Genomic DNA, 15,527 nt, shown 5'->3' with positions numbered 1-15,527 from the left:
TGCTAAGGAAATGCTAGAGTTGCAGAAAAATTCATTTTTAACAAAATGCATTTGGCATAATAAGGATATAACTATAGCAGGTAAACCCATTTTTTTTTTCAAAACTTGGTATAAATCAGGAATTCATTCTGTCGCAGATCTTGTAAAGAATTCTGATATATTTTCCTTCTATACATTAGAAGAGCTTTCACAACTATATTCACTCCGTACAAACTTCCTCCAAGTTCAAGGATTAACATCAGTAGTTCGGAAATGTTTGCCAAATCCATTGCCCCTTAATACTCCATCAGTTGTTCGTCCATTTTTACCTCCAAACATAGTACCTGTACTCCAAAGTTTTAAGGACTCTAAACTCTTTTATAATGTTTTTAATAAAACAACCACTGTAGCCACAGGTAAACTCAAATGGCAAGAACAATTTGAATTTCCTGACGGAGAATGGAGCAAAATTTTCAATATTCCGTATAAAATAACTAAAAATACAAAACTTCAATGGCTCCAATATCGTCTATCCCACTATATTCTTACTACAAACTCTAGTTTATTTAAATATGGTGCTGTGCCCAGTCCTATGTGCACACTTTGTAACTCCGAAAGAGAAACAATAATACATTTAATGTGGGAGTGCCAAGAGGTGCAAAATATGTTACAAAAATTTGAGACTCTTTTAGATGTACTTTACATTCCGTTTGCCGTAAATAAGCCGTCTTTTATCTTTGGACTTACGAACAATGGTATAAATACTGCTGTTGATAATGTTATAATTCTTATTATTAAACAATATATTTATAGGACCAGATGTTTTAATAAATCTTTAAATGTTCATGCATTGGTAAACAATATAAAAGAGTATTACAACATACTAAAATATATATCAAATGGACAGAATGACAGTTTAAGAACAAAATTTGCCAATACCTGGAGTAAGTGGATAAATCTTATCCACCTTGACATATGATTGTCAAAGCTATCTGACAGTTCCTTTATAATTTTATATCCGAAACAACTGTGATGTTACTAGCCACATCTCAAACAAATACATTTCTAACCACTTTCCTCTGCACCTTTCCTCTATTTTCTCTACTTCTCATTTTCCTCATCCTTTTACTTTCTTATTTTCTTTTTTTTTTCTTCTTCTTCTTTTTCTAAATTTTCTAGAATTAAAAATTTATTTTCATTGTTTTGTCAAGAGAATTATTATAACTGTGAGTGTGCTAGGCTGTGTGTATGAGTATGTTTATGCATGGAATCACAAGTATTTACTCTAACAGTTTTATGTGTGAGGGTGTTTGTGTGTATATGTGTGTGTGTATGTGCCTATGGAGTGATGCCTCTTATAAATGTATGTAAAACTGAACATTAAAATGTAAATTATGTATTTACCTTGTTCATGTATGTTTGGGTATACATAATGTATGTAAGGGTGTGATTGATTGTGTGTTTAAGTATGTATGTATGTATGTATACATGTGTGTATATACATGTAGGTGTGTGTGTATGTAAGTGTGTGTATGTATGTGTATCTGTGTGTGTATGTAAGGGAATATATATATGTATGATCGTGTATGTGTAGATATACAAAGGTATGTGTGAAAATGTGATCGCATAAAAAACATATTGAATTAAATTATATTAAATATAGATGATTAATTGTAATACCAATATGATTTAAAAATAAAAGAATTATAAAAAATTTATTTAAAACTGGGACAACAAAGTAATTTCCAAATATCACAGCAATTGTAAATAACAAATAATAAACAAAAAATAAACATTTTATTATCAAATATGCGGCATTAGTCTGAAAATGAAAAAGTGGGTCGGTCAATAAATGAATGATATAGCTATTTTAGAGTACAGGAAATGAAGTTGCTATGTAGGTAGTTGTCTATAAATTCTCCCAAATTGTCTTATTGACCGAAAGGTTTAGCTTCTATCTTGTTCTCCCGACAATTCTTGATAAACTCGTTGATGTTGTCCTCTGTCATTTCCATGTCAGCCGCAGCCTTTTGTATCACTTGTTCAACAATGTCTATCGTCATCAAACACCGTCGTTTCTCCGACCTCAAAGCGAAGTTGTACAAATTCTCGCATAACTCGTCCTATAAATCAAAATAAAGGCTAAAAATAATTCCTAGATTATAAAAATGTCGTTAGGGTTCTCAGATTCACTAAGAATCGCTTTCTCTCTATTTTAAATACCATGAGATTTCTCGTTTTCAGTACTATCCCAACCTTTTACTATAACGTAACTTAACGTAATACCAGCATATTCATGTTATTTTTACTACATATCTGACGCGAGTTTCGGGCCCATAGCGGTGGGTGGACCTTCCATACCCATTCGATGTGCTTAATAGAGTAATAGAGAAAGAACATCCACGCCGAAAATGTCCCAACATTTTATTTAACTTCCGCTTTTTAGTTTTGCTTTATACCAAAAAATATTTAAATCTTGCTTGAGATCAGCATTTTGTAATATCGCATCTAATTGGGAGACACACCGACGAAGCCATATTTAAGAGAAAATAGCTGACATCATATAGAACTAGGAACTTTCATTGCATTTGATTGAATAACAGGGATTAGCTAGTCATGAATAGATTGTTTATGTTATGGAGATAAGCACAAATACCAAAGTGTATTCTCGTCATAAACTGATTTAGTTGTATAGTAGACTCTTATTTTTATGTTATTTAGGCTGATAAAGCAAATTTTTAAGCCAATGAAAATGCTCGTTACAAGCAAAATCGACGTATAGCGCCATAACATAAAAAATATATTGGTGTTTATCCTCAATGAACCTATTTCATTTTCTGTCTGCTAATAAAAAAAACTTACCGAGGTGTTTCCTACAAAGAAATATATGTCCTTGTCGTTGCCATCTTTGAAGAACTTCTTGGCTGGTCCAGACATGGTCTCTTTGACCTTGACCAAGTCTTCTTTAGATTCTGGAGATACAAAGGGCGTCATTTTACAGGTATGAAGAGTCACATGTAAATATAGGTACTGGTCAATCGGTCAATCGGTCAATTACAAAGTTATAGGGAATAATGATATCAAAGTTCTTAGATCATCTGAATAAAAAATATTTTAAACTCATCATCTTTTATTGAAGTTAAAATCACAAAGCACAAATACTGGTTCCACACCCTCACACACATTTACCAGCTGTGATACACACTTACCTGTAAAATAAACAACACATTTCTTCTCATTCAAGATGTCAATGTATCTTTCAGACAGCAGGTTTACAGGTTTCATACCATAGGGGAAATCCTGTAAAATGGTAAAATAAAATTAAAACAATAACAACACACTCCAAACTAATTCAGTTAGAACTGGAATACAATGTATATATATACAGCTGTACAATACAGTATAACCCATCTAACTCGAACTCGCATTCCTCGAGTTTTATAAAATACAAATTTTATCAACTTTGAGATTGAAATTCACCCTAATAAATATGTTTAATACTCGATAACAATAATTAAAATGTTATTGGTATGCAAAGTTTGTCAAAGGCTGTGATCAGTACATATGCCTATTTCTGACTATTGGTGGCAAACCTCGGATGACTTGAAAACCCGGTATTATTGACCTGGTCCCCTGCAGTTCGAGTTAAAGGGGTTTACGTTATAGTTGTTAAAATCATTTTTATTGTAATATTTATTACTCATGGACAAATTATGCTTTGTATACAAGCAGGTAAAATCAATACATATAGAGAAAAATAGAAGTGTGGAAAGACGTTTGACCTGTAACTGTTGTTTTTTTTTATCTTTGTATGTCTTAGACCATTACTACTAAAATCGTTCTAAGCAATAAAATCATAACCGAAATGTATTCTTAAATTGTTATTGAAATACCATAACAGAATACAAATTAATGTAACATTGAATACCTACCTCGATCGGCGAATTGATGATCTCGTCTTTCCCCGATTTTGTGATAAGTTTCCCGTCCGAGTTTATCAAAACCAGACTGGGGTAACCTGGACACAGTGAACAACAAAACGGTGTTAAATATAATAAATGGAACATATTCTTACTCCATGTAACTTTAGGTTAAGAAAGAAGTACTTTTTCTATTTCTTTTTCGTTTCCTTTTTTCTTTAAAATAAAAATAAGCTGTGACTGGTCAGTTTTTTCCTCTCCTGGTGTGCCTTTAGTTTCGCTATGAAATATTCCGGGATGGATAAATCTACAGTGGCAGAACCCCTGAGATATCGAGGAAAAAACCCTGACCAATCACAGAGACTTTTTTGAAAATTACAAGAGCGACTACCAACTTCAAAGCCATAGAGATTACCGTTATTCGATTCTTTGATGCACATAAAAAGGATCAAAGTATCTGTCTCATCTGTTGTTGCTAAGCGTATTCACACAGTTTGCAAACAAAAGTTCTTTCATACTACTAATCCGATGAAATTAATAAAATAATGACATAAATGCTTAAATGAAGCTCTCCCCAACACAAACTACAACCGTTTATCAGCAATATGCAGATGGCAGCCATATTATACAATCGTGATAACTAGTATATCAAAACACAATGATACTGAGCAATCACATCTGTTTTTTATGGTCTACCAGAGTGAAAGATTGTAAGAGAGAGGGAGAGAGAAGGGGAGACAGATAATTACATCCTCGCGGTACTCCATGGGTTACTATCACTGTCGTTATATCCACCCCTTGACTATTACATAGAAAAATTGAAAGTAACATATACACAGGTAATTTCAGCAGAATTCGGTCCTTTCATGTAAAGAATATTATACTGTTTATTCACTGGTTGACTGTGTGGCTTTTAAGTTGGGTGCCGCTCTCTCTGTGATTTTCAAAGTAAGTCTCTGCAGGCCAGCGATTGGTCAGTTGCCTCTAGTTTGACTATGAAATAGTCCAGGGGTGAATATAACGACAGTGATAGCATTCGATTCTTCTTAAATAACCTGTGTCTTATCTTGTCTATGACATAATCCGGGGTGGATATAACGCTAGTGATAGTAACCCTTGTAACATCAAAGACAGAGTCGGGGAGGCGTTGGAATCTTTTCCTGTGAAAGAAATTTAATTTCTGAGTGAATATAATTGAAAATAAGAACAATGTCATGTTCAAATAGGTTTGGACCACCAATTATAACCAACAAGGTTCACGTTTGTAAGCTAAGTGGAATGGGTGCATTCAAATTCCTGAAAGATTACACATGCTGTAGGGGTGATTAGGCCTTAACACTTACCCCTTAACTCTAATTCCCTCATGAAGTTCTCTCCGCGAGGATCTTGAAATGGTAAAACGAGCCACGGCATGTCCCCAGTATCTTCTTTATATTTCTCCTCGCTTTGGCAAAGTGATACGGATACAATCTCGAATGGTTTGCCGGCATCTTGGAGTTCCCGATACTTTTTTATCAGCTGTGGTTTGAATTCACTGCAATACTCACTCTGGAACAAAGAATAAAGTGATATAATACAAACTACAGACTGTATACTCTCATAACATGAGAGGTCACTAGTCGACAAGTCGAAATTTTACCGCGACAACACGAGATTCTGTACGTGCTAATTAGCGTGTTTGAAATGTCGACTTGTCGCGGTTCGAAAATGCGACAAGTCGACATTTTAACTACTAATTAAATCTCGGGTTGTCGCAATTTCAATTTGAGATCCCGACAACTCGACAAGGCGACAACACGACAACACGAGATGGCCGTAATCAACCACCATACTATTTTATCGGACATTATTTTGCTGAATCGACGTTTATTTGATTCTAAAGTGTCTTATGCTATACCTCTAACATTGTTAGAGTGTCTAACCACAGGTGTTCGTTTCTAATATAAGTATAAATATAATACTGGGTCAAGGTCTATAACTCGGCGGGCCATATAACACTACCCAATTTCAGAATTAAAGATAAATTATCTGGCTGTCGATTGAGAGTATTCCTATTGTCATATTCTATACGGTTGGTTAATTATCATACTTTTTCTGATATTGGGTAGTGTTATATGGCCCGCCGAGTTATAGACCTTGACCCAGTATTATACGTATACTTATATTAGAAACGAACACCTGTAACAAAAGATCGGGTACAAAGGACTGAAATCGTCTATGTACAAAGTCTTGTCAAACAAGAGATCGGGTACATCGTTAAAGATGCTCCACCGCTGACAAATGGTATTTTTTCACTATCATAAACAGGAGCAGACGATTAAGTATTTTTCTTCAATTACAAAAGTTACTTACTTTATACCATTACCACAGTTAAAAAGTTTGAGCTTCTAATTTTAATTCAAGTTAAAAATATGAAAAATAATTAATTGCATCCCGAAAAAATTCCATAGCACTATATCCTATATGGAATGAACTACTGATTGCGCATGCACCAAAGGCGAAATAAAATATTTTATATTATTTTTTGTTTTAATTAGGCATATATATACACGATTAAACACCATTTTTGTTCAAATGAAGAATATCATTTATGCTCTGTCGGCGGTGGAGCATCTTTAAGCTAGATTTTAGTTTTCGTGAACGAGTTGAGGACATCTACCTTCGCTGAGACATAGATTCCGAAGACTTTGCCCTCTAATTTCTCAAGATAGTCGCCCTTTACAAACTTGTGTCTGTCTTTCGGACTGACGCCATCACCGTTGAAAATTTCTTTACACGAACGTGACGGCCAAGGAAAATCGTCTCCTTCAGGATCAGTACCCACGTTCTCTCGACCCTTATTGGTGATGAGTTGTCCAGATTTGGCGTTTAGTATCACAAATGTTGGTATTCCTTGGACCTTGAACTTTTTGGAAAGCTGAGCCTGTGTATGAACAAAAAAATATTGTTATGACAATTTTGGGCGAATAGTGTTACAGCAGAGATATGAAAATTCGTTACAGTTTACATTGACACATATATAAACTAGGGCTGGATGGGTATTGGAAGGTCTAAAACGATACGATACGTATTGACCATACACTGAAACAATACACGATACGTATTGACGATACTGTGCACCTCTTTTTCAAATTCAGTTGACCATTGTGTTTTGAAATATTATGACAATAAAAAGACAATTTTGATAAAATATTCTATTAACCTTGAAAAAATCTCCCGAAAATTTGATTCGGTTTATATCATACATGTTAATTAATTTCTGTCAATTCGTATTCTTAGTTATGAAAAGACATTTCTAATCCATCTAGGTGACACAGATGTATTAAACACTTCATTTTGATTGAAATGCTCTTACTTGAATGATGTTTTAGAATAAATTTTGTTTGGAATTTCCTATTTCTACAACAAAAGCAGAAGGTTGAGTTGTTAAAACGATACAGCGATATACAGCATGTTTCGATATTCGATATGCTGCTGAAAACCTGCATATCGGGTTTTACAACATTTTGTGACCCTCGGGTAGAATATCCCTATCCTTCATATCTACATATGAAAGAGTCTTATATATATAATTTAACACCCCCCTCCTTTATAGCATCGATATACGCATGGCCCCCTCCACACACACACACACACACACACACACACACACTATTTCCTTCTATATTACAAGTAATATATTTTATATAGTATGCATATACGGAGCAGACCTCCTCTCTCCTTCTACTAAGTTACAAGTCATATATTATTTTATATAATATGACGAATATACATGTATGCAGCAGACCGCCTATACCTCCATCTATATTACAAGTAATACCTTTTATATTACAAGTCCCTGTGGTATATACATAATTTACTCACCTTACGATCCCGATCTGTAAAAGGCAGGTACAGCCACGGCATCTCAGATGCGTATTCTTTGAATGAACTCTCATCCCTGTCAGAGCTGACGAAGACGACTTCAAATTTGTTGGCACCGAATCTTTCCTTAAACTGTTTGTAAAACTGACATAATTGTGGTGTGAAACCTCTACATGGAGGACACCAATGAGCAGAGAAATACAATCCAACAAACTCCTTGCCACCGAGACCCTCTGATTTATCTGTCTCCACATTGACAAACTCGTCTCCGACTTTCTTCTGGAGAGTCATCCCCAACATCTCGCACATCTTTCCTTCAGCCATGATGTCCTCTGACCTGTTAATCACACGTAGGTACTATCCGGTCCGTTTCTGTTTGAATGGCCAGCTCGGCTATTTATACTATATACAATACCGGTGTCTATGTTCTTAATATATCGATGAACAACCCGTATGACTAGGTTCAATTCTGTATGAACCATGAATAGACGTGACCCTTTAATTATAGTAATGGTTAAGGTCATCTATCTCCAAACTGCAATTATTTTTAACCTTGTCGTTAAGATAGTAAACAACGTAGGTATATAAACATGTTTCTTTCATACCTACGGGTGCAATACTGGCTGATAAAGCAATATGCAATAAAGCCTCGTGACGTCACAACGTCAACAAAATTTCTAGTTCCTCGGTAAAATTTTAACATTTTTTTTCACAAATTTGACTGGTTTTACTATAAAAGATGCAAACAACGGAATTTGTGTTGAATATATCAAGTAATTTTCAAATTAACTGTCAGTCGTGGATTCCTTAGAATTTATTTCAAAATGGCTGGATATTATAGTTGTAAAATTGCAATAAAACGTCGAGGTATGAAAGAAATTCTTTCACAAGTGGATATGAAGGATAGGGATATTCCACCCTCGGGATCACAAAATGTTGCAAAACCCTCGGCAAGACTCGGGTTTTACTACATTTTGTGACCCTCGGGTAACCCTCGGGTAGGATATCCCTATCCTTCATATCCACGTATGAAGGAGGCTTGTAATATATATGTACACGATATACGATAAAGCTAGAGTAAAACATGATGGTTACACATGACTAAGCAACATATGTGTATTTCGATACTAAATATACACATTACACAATTAACTGACTCAGCAGGACCTATTCCACGGCGTATATCCAGCGAAAACTCCGTTGTAGGAAAATTGTGTTGGGAAATCTGTAGCAATACTCTGGAAATTTCGGTGTAGCATGTTAAAAAAACCTCTGCTGTTCTTTAAAATTGTTATGACTACGAGGTACCTGTTGCTGTGTCGTTATATGATTAATGATTCATCTGGCACAAACAGTGGATCGTTAGCTTTGTTGTACGGAATTTAAAGAGAAATTCTGCACATACTTATAAGGCCAAAAAAATATGTCTGTTTAGGGTTACCCGACCGACCCTAATTCTTTACCCCGATCCTAATTGTTTTCCCACTTTTCTACGAAAACAAAATTAAAAGTCGGGATTTCGATCTCAGACTCCGATTCCGGCATTTATTTTAGAGAGAAAGGCACAAAAAAATCCTTCCGACCTACTGACCCTATTTTTTTTGCCAATGTTTGGTTTGTTTATTTTTACGTCCTATTAACAGCCAGGGTCATGTAAGGACGTGCCAGGTTTGTTGGTGGAGGAAAGCCGGAGTACCCGGAGAAAAACCACCGACCAGCGGTCAGTACCTGGCAACTGTCCCACATGGGATTCGAACCCGCATCCCAGAGGTGGAGGGCTTGTGGTAATATGTCGGGACATCTTAACCACTCCGACCTACTGACCCTATTTTTTTGCCAATGTAACCCTAAACAGACATATTTTTTGGCCTTAAAATAACACATTTTATTTTTGTAAGCCGGTTACTTATAAAGTAGCCTACAAATACAGCAAGGACATTTTCTTTAGAATATATTGGTTTAAAGTGCTTGATAAAAATAACGTTTGTCTGCACATTCTCTGACAGTTAAAACTGGTCATTTTCAAACATGGTTCGAAAAGGAGATTTTGTATAATTTGTTTATCGAATTAGTGGGAGATGATTATTTATGTTTTTAGTTGAAACATTCAAATGAGATTAAGCACGAGTTATAAAACTTAGTAATGCTTTTGTTCGTGAACTATTGTACAATTGGTATAAATGGCATTTCTTATGTAGTAAAATATTCATATATCACTGCAAACATCACATATATGTGTTAAGACTTAATTGAGCCGGGTACAAATTAATTCCTGTTACGATTAAAGATGCTCCACCGCCGACAGAGCACAAATGGTATTCATAATTTGAACAATAGTTGGAGTTTAATCGTGTATATATATGTCTAGTTAACACAAAATATACTGTAAAATAATTTATTTTGCCAAGGTCATGCAAGGCGTCGGTCAAGGTAGGACTCTGTCATCTTGGATGTTTCTGATAATGATTGATGAACTAATCTCAAATCTTGATTCCTCATTGCTAGGTTTACACATCCATGATATCCACATACCGTCAGTTTTTCTAGCTGATGATACGCTACTGCTATCCTGTTCAGTCGGCAATATTCAACGTCTACTTGACATTGTGTTTGAATTCTCATGTAAATGGAGATTAAACTACAACTCTACTAAAAGTTCGCTTCTTCGATTTTGTAACAGTCGTAAAAAGTTCACCCCAGAAATACAGTGTAAATTGGGTGATCAAAAAATAGCCTGGGTAACACAAAAAGAGTATGGCCGGGATCATCCTTACTCCAACCCTTCAATGTGATGAAGATATTAAGCGGTCGTGTGCAAAAGGACGGCGATCCCTGAACTCTTTAATCAGCGTAGGAATACATGATAGTGGTATGAATCCAATCACCAGCTCAAAATTGGTTGAAACCATCGTTCAGCCGGTGATTTTATACGGCTCAGAACTCTGGGGAGCACCTACTCTGAAATCACAAGAGGATCTACGCAAGACACAACGATATGCTGCACGACGGTGTCAAGGATTCGAAAAAACATCGCCGACTCTAGCTACAACCCGGGCGCTTGGAATGTTCGACATATGTGGAGAAGTTGAGCAGAAAAAACTGATTTTCTGGAACAAATTGTGCTCCGCAAGTAGTTTATTTGTCTGGAAACTACTATTTATAGTACGCTTATGCGCGTTTGCTTTCGGCAAGAAGTCATTAAACGAAAAAAGCTTTGTATTTGATATATTCGCTATTGCTTCCAAGTTTGACATTACAGACAGCCTATTTGACTACATTTTTGAAGGCTTCCAACCATCTCGCTTTTCCTGGAAATCATTCTGCAAAAATGTTGTGCAAAGCTTTTATCAAACCAAATGGCTTGGTGAAATTGTCCATTTGGAATCATTTCAAATCTACGCCTCGGTTCACCAAAACTATGGCCCAAATCCTCTTTGGACTCTAGCATTAAAGTATCCGAACTACACATGGCAACTAAGTGAAATGATCAAGCTCAGCTTTCGTCATGAAAAAGAACCAGTACTCTGTAAATTATGTAACAAATTAACCGATAATATAACTGTTCACTTCCTTATACAGTGCTACTGTCTGTTCGAAACACGAGATAAAATGCTAGAATTTCTGGTAAACTACTTGGATGTTTATGAATACGTCAAATTTGACAATTTAGAAGATCATGAGAAATGTTTCTTTCTACTCGGCAGTAAACAAGACATTTTACTTGACGATGAACGATGGCCAGTTGTAATGATAACTGTCTCAGATTTTATACATAGAATGATTCAAGATATGAACTGTTTAATTGATTTGTAAATAACCTCTGACATGAAATGACCATGTAAATCTCTTTAAGAGGAAATAAAGATTGTCTGTCTGTCTGTCTTATAAAGTAGCCTACAAATACAGCAAGGACATTTTCTTTAGAATATATTGGTTTAAAGTGCTTGATAAAAATAACGTTTGTCTGCACATTCTCTGACAGTTAAAACTGGTCATTTTCAAACATGGTTCGAAAAGGAGATTTTGTATAATTTGTTTATCGAATTAGTGGGAGATGATTATTTATGTTTTTAGTTGAAACATTCAAATGAGATTAAGCACGAGTTATAAAACTTAGTAATGCTTTTGTTCGTGAACTATTGTACAATTGGTATAAATGGCATTTCTTATGTAGTAAAATATTCATATATCAATGCAAACATCACATATATGTGTTAAGACTTAATTGAGCCGGGTACAAATTAATTCCTGTTACGATAAAAGATGCTCCACCGCCGACAGAGCACAAATGGTATTCATAATTTGAACAATAGTTGGAGTTTAATCGTGTATATATATGTCTAGTTAACACAATATATACTGTAAAATAATTTATTTTGCCTTTGGTGCATGCGCAATCAGTACATCATTCCATATAGGATATAGTGCAACGGATTTTTTTTTCGGTATGCAATCAATTATTTTCGATATATTAAACTTGAAGTAAAATTAGAAGCTCAAACTTTTCAACGATGGTAATGGTGTAAAGTAAGTAACTTTTGTAACTGAAGAAAAACATTAAATCTTCTGCTGCTGTTTTTGATAGTGAAAAAATACCATTTGTCAGCGGTGGAGCATCTTTAAAGTAAAACAATATGATTAATTAGGGTCTATAAATTATTTTTGACCAACTGTCATTACATAGAACGAAATAAATACATTTGCTTGACCACATGGAACGTCAAGTGCACAAAAATACAAAAAAATATGTGTTTCCGAATTAAGACGTAATCACCATGGAACATGCTGAACTTGATGAAGGTGGGCGTGGTCATGCATGGTCACATAGGGATCTGATAATTAGCCCAGTTACAGTGTGGACACACCAGAGTTCTATGTCAGAGTACTATGTGGAGTATGATTTTTTTTATCTAGGCCCTTAAAACCATAAAGTTACACGCATATATATATATATATATATATAATGTATTATCACTGTTTCTGCTAAACGTCTTAAAATGGTCTTAGGGCACTCAGATAAACTGTGACACCCCTACTGAGTGAATAAGGGTAGCTTTGCGACAAAAACACCAACCCCACTAACTACAGACCCATATCACTCACCTGTATCACATGCAAACTTATGGAACATATCATTACAAGCGCCACAAATGTCACATCTGGAGAACAACAACATACTATTACAACTTACAACACGGCTTCAGATCATCCAGATCATGCGAGACACAACTTGCTACATTCATACACGAACCTCGCAAACAATAAAACAGCAACAAACAGACAGACATTAATTATCATGGACTTTGCCAAAGCCTTTGACAAAGTCCCACACAACACGCCTACAATACAAATTAAAATACTATAGGCAATAACAGGCAACACACACAAAAGATGGATCATAGACTTTCTCTCACAACGCACCCAAACAGTAGTACTTGAGGGAAAACAATCAAATAAAATACAAGTAACTTCAGGAGTCCCTCAAGGAACATGTTTGGGTCCAATTCTGTTTCTCATATACATTAACGATTTCCATCAATACATGCAGTACAGCACACTAAGACTATTCGCAGACGACAGTATTATATACAAAACAATAAACAACAAAGACGACACAATAAAACTACAGAAAGATCTGGACGCAGCAGCACAATGGGAAACAGACTGGCTAATGAAATTTCACCCAGATAAATGCAACATAATCAGTGTTACACCAAAACGCAACATAATACACATCACAAACTACACACTCCCACAATCATACACTCGAGCAAGTAAACTCAAGCAAATATCTAGGACTAACACTACAAAAAAAAAATCTAAAATGGGACATGCACATAAATAATATCACCCTGCAAATGCAAACAGATCACTAGGGTTTTTAAAGCGCAACTTAAAAATTAATTCACCACACATAAAAGCACACGCATACAAAGCACTAGTTCGACCCAAACTGGAATACTGCTCTTCCATATGGGACCCCCACAACACACACCAAATTCAACAGATAGAAAAAACACAACGCAGAGCAGCAAGATATGTTCACAACAAATATCACGACACCAGTTCAGTTACAAACATGATACATCAACTCAAAAAGGCCAACACTACAGACACGACGGCTACACACAAGATTGATACTTTTCTACAAAATAATACACAATATAGTTGCCGTCGAATACCAGACCATACTCATACCAGTAGACCACAGAACCAGACACTCCAATCCACACTGCTTCAGACAAATCTCTGCTGCAAAGGACATATACAAATACTCATTTTTCCCACAAACAATAACACAATGGAATCTCCTCCCTGTAGCAGCAGTACATGTACAATGCACTACACTCGAGGACTTCAAGGCACATATTTCCAACGTAGCCCTTGAAGCCCTCACAAAATAGTTCTGCACACACCTTTTATCTATATACTAAAAAAAAAAAAAAAAAATCACAAATCTAATCCTTTCACACCCTTGCACCCCTACAGGTCCCCCATGATTTTGTAATTCCAATTTGGTAGGGATACTGTGCAGTTTCATAAGACAATTTGACTGATCTTTTCACAGTAGTTTTGGGAACACCAGATCTCAAATTTTTCTGGTAAACAGATGAGGTTTGAAGACATCTGTGGAAACAGTGTTGAACTAGTCTGTTGTGGTGAGCAACCCGGTTCTGAAAGTAAAACAAAATAGCTAGATCTTCAACACCAATTATTAATAATTAATAGTATTATAATTGATTTAATTACCTGCATACATGTCCTTGTGTTATTTTTTTGAGGACTGCTGTGGCTGAGTGGTTAAGATGTCCAGACATATAACCAATTAGCTACTGTTGTAGCGGAAATGATATCACCATCTTTTCCGCTACAATAGTAGCTACACAAGCCCTCGCTCTCCAGGTTGAGAGCTCAAACCCATATGGGGCAGTACATAGTTGTCAAGTACTGATTGCTGGTCGGTGCTATACACTATAATTTATGTAAAGTGAAAATATATATTTTCCTGAATATCTTATAAGTAAGTCCCACACACAGAACTTGATTTATATCAAATTTGGAGAATTGTACAGTATTATGAGGCATGTACATGTGCAGACCGAGTCCAACATACAGAACTTGATTTACATCAAATTTGGAGAATTGTACAGTATTACGAGGCATGCACATGTGCAGACCGAGCTCAATATTCAGTTCCTGTATTTTTGAATTCCGTATTTTTTCAGTCAGAGCAAAAAAACACTTTAATGACTAGTTTTATAAAACCTCATATGGAATGAACAGTTGAACACTCATTCAAATACCTATATATTCATATATATAGCCTATTGTGGTCATCGGTTTTGAAGAAGAAGCCTATATTTGTAGCTTATTGAATAACAAATGCCTGGGTACGAAATGGCGACGTTTTTGACCCGAAACGAACTTGGGGGAAACTTTTATTTGAATGTAATGTACAGACATGACTTCGATTTAAACTAGTGACATATACTGTTGTGTTTGAAATTTGGTTACGTAGGTATTTATTTATCATGAATTATTATTTACCAGAATTAGGCGGTGGTTACTGGTTAGTGTGGGGATAAATGTAAATGGATTGCCGAAATGTCTTAGCTTTTGGTGCCGAAACAGTCGCCGAATGTCGGTCTTCTACTTTCAGTGATATTCCATTCATAAAGGATATTCCCCCAAATCAATATCTTAAAAATTAGTTTAGATTGTGGTGTAATGAAAAACAGATGTTATGAAAAATCAATATATAGT

General features: G+C 35.4%; 2 protein-coding genes across 2 annotated transcripts in view; both read right to left on the bottom strand.

Moving 5' to 3' along the window:
* Nucleotides 1-15,527, bottom strand: part of LOC138323733 (small ribosomal subunit protein uS3m-like) — a 32,174-nt gene that overhangs the window by 16,487 nt on the left and 160 nt on the right. Inside the window, exon 2 of the mRNA XM_069268537.1 lies at nt 14,283-14,437. Within this exon, the coding sequence (XP_069124638.1) occupies nt 14,283-14,437 (155 nt within the window). The remainder of the gene's footprint in view (nt 1-14,282; nt 14,438-15,527) is intronic.
* LOC138323730 (nucleoredoxin-like) lies at nt 1,680-8,765 on the bottom strand. Its single transcript, XM_069268533.1, has 7 exons — nt 7,764-8,765; nt 6,559-6,822; nt 5,243-5,447; nt 3,912-3,997; nt 3,189-3,279; nt 2,842-2,951; nt 1,680-2,102 (listed from the first exon to the last, which is right to left on the bottom strand). The coding sequence occupies exons 1-7, from the start codon at nt 8,085-8,087 to the stop codon at nt 1,911-1,913; spliced, it is 1,272 nt and encodes a 423-aa protein (XP_069124634.1). The 5' UTR covers nt 8,088-8,765; the 3' UTR covers nt 1,680-1,910.

This window comes from Argopecten irradians, chromosome 5 (genome assembly GCF_041381155.1).
Source record: "Argopecten irradians isolate NY chromosome 5, Ai_NY, whole genome shotgun sequence".
Classification (NCBI taxonomy): Eukaryota; Metazoa; Mollusca; class Bivalvia; order Pectinida; family Pectinidae; genus Argopecten; species Argopecten irradians.
Note: the sequence above shows the minus strand (reverse complement) of the source record. Positions and strands in the feature narration are given on the sequence as shown.

What these genes read in the sequence shown, in the direction of transcription:
- LOC138323730 (XM_069268533.1), bottom strand. Translation starts at nt 8,087, where the DNA reads ATGGCTGAAGGAAAGATGTGCGAGATGTTGGGGATGACTCTCCAGAAG. An exon ending in ATGTGTTGTTTATTTTACAG is followed by an intron (nt 2,952 to 3,188) that starts GTAAGTGTGTAT and finishes TTGTATCTCCAG; the next exon opens with AATCTAAAGAAGACTTGGTC. An exon ending in TCTTTGTAGGAAACACCTCG is followed by an intron (nt 2,103 to 2,841) that starts GTAAGTTTTTTT and finishes TTTGATTTATAG; the next exon opens with GACGAGTTATGCGAGAATTT.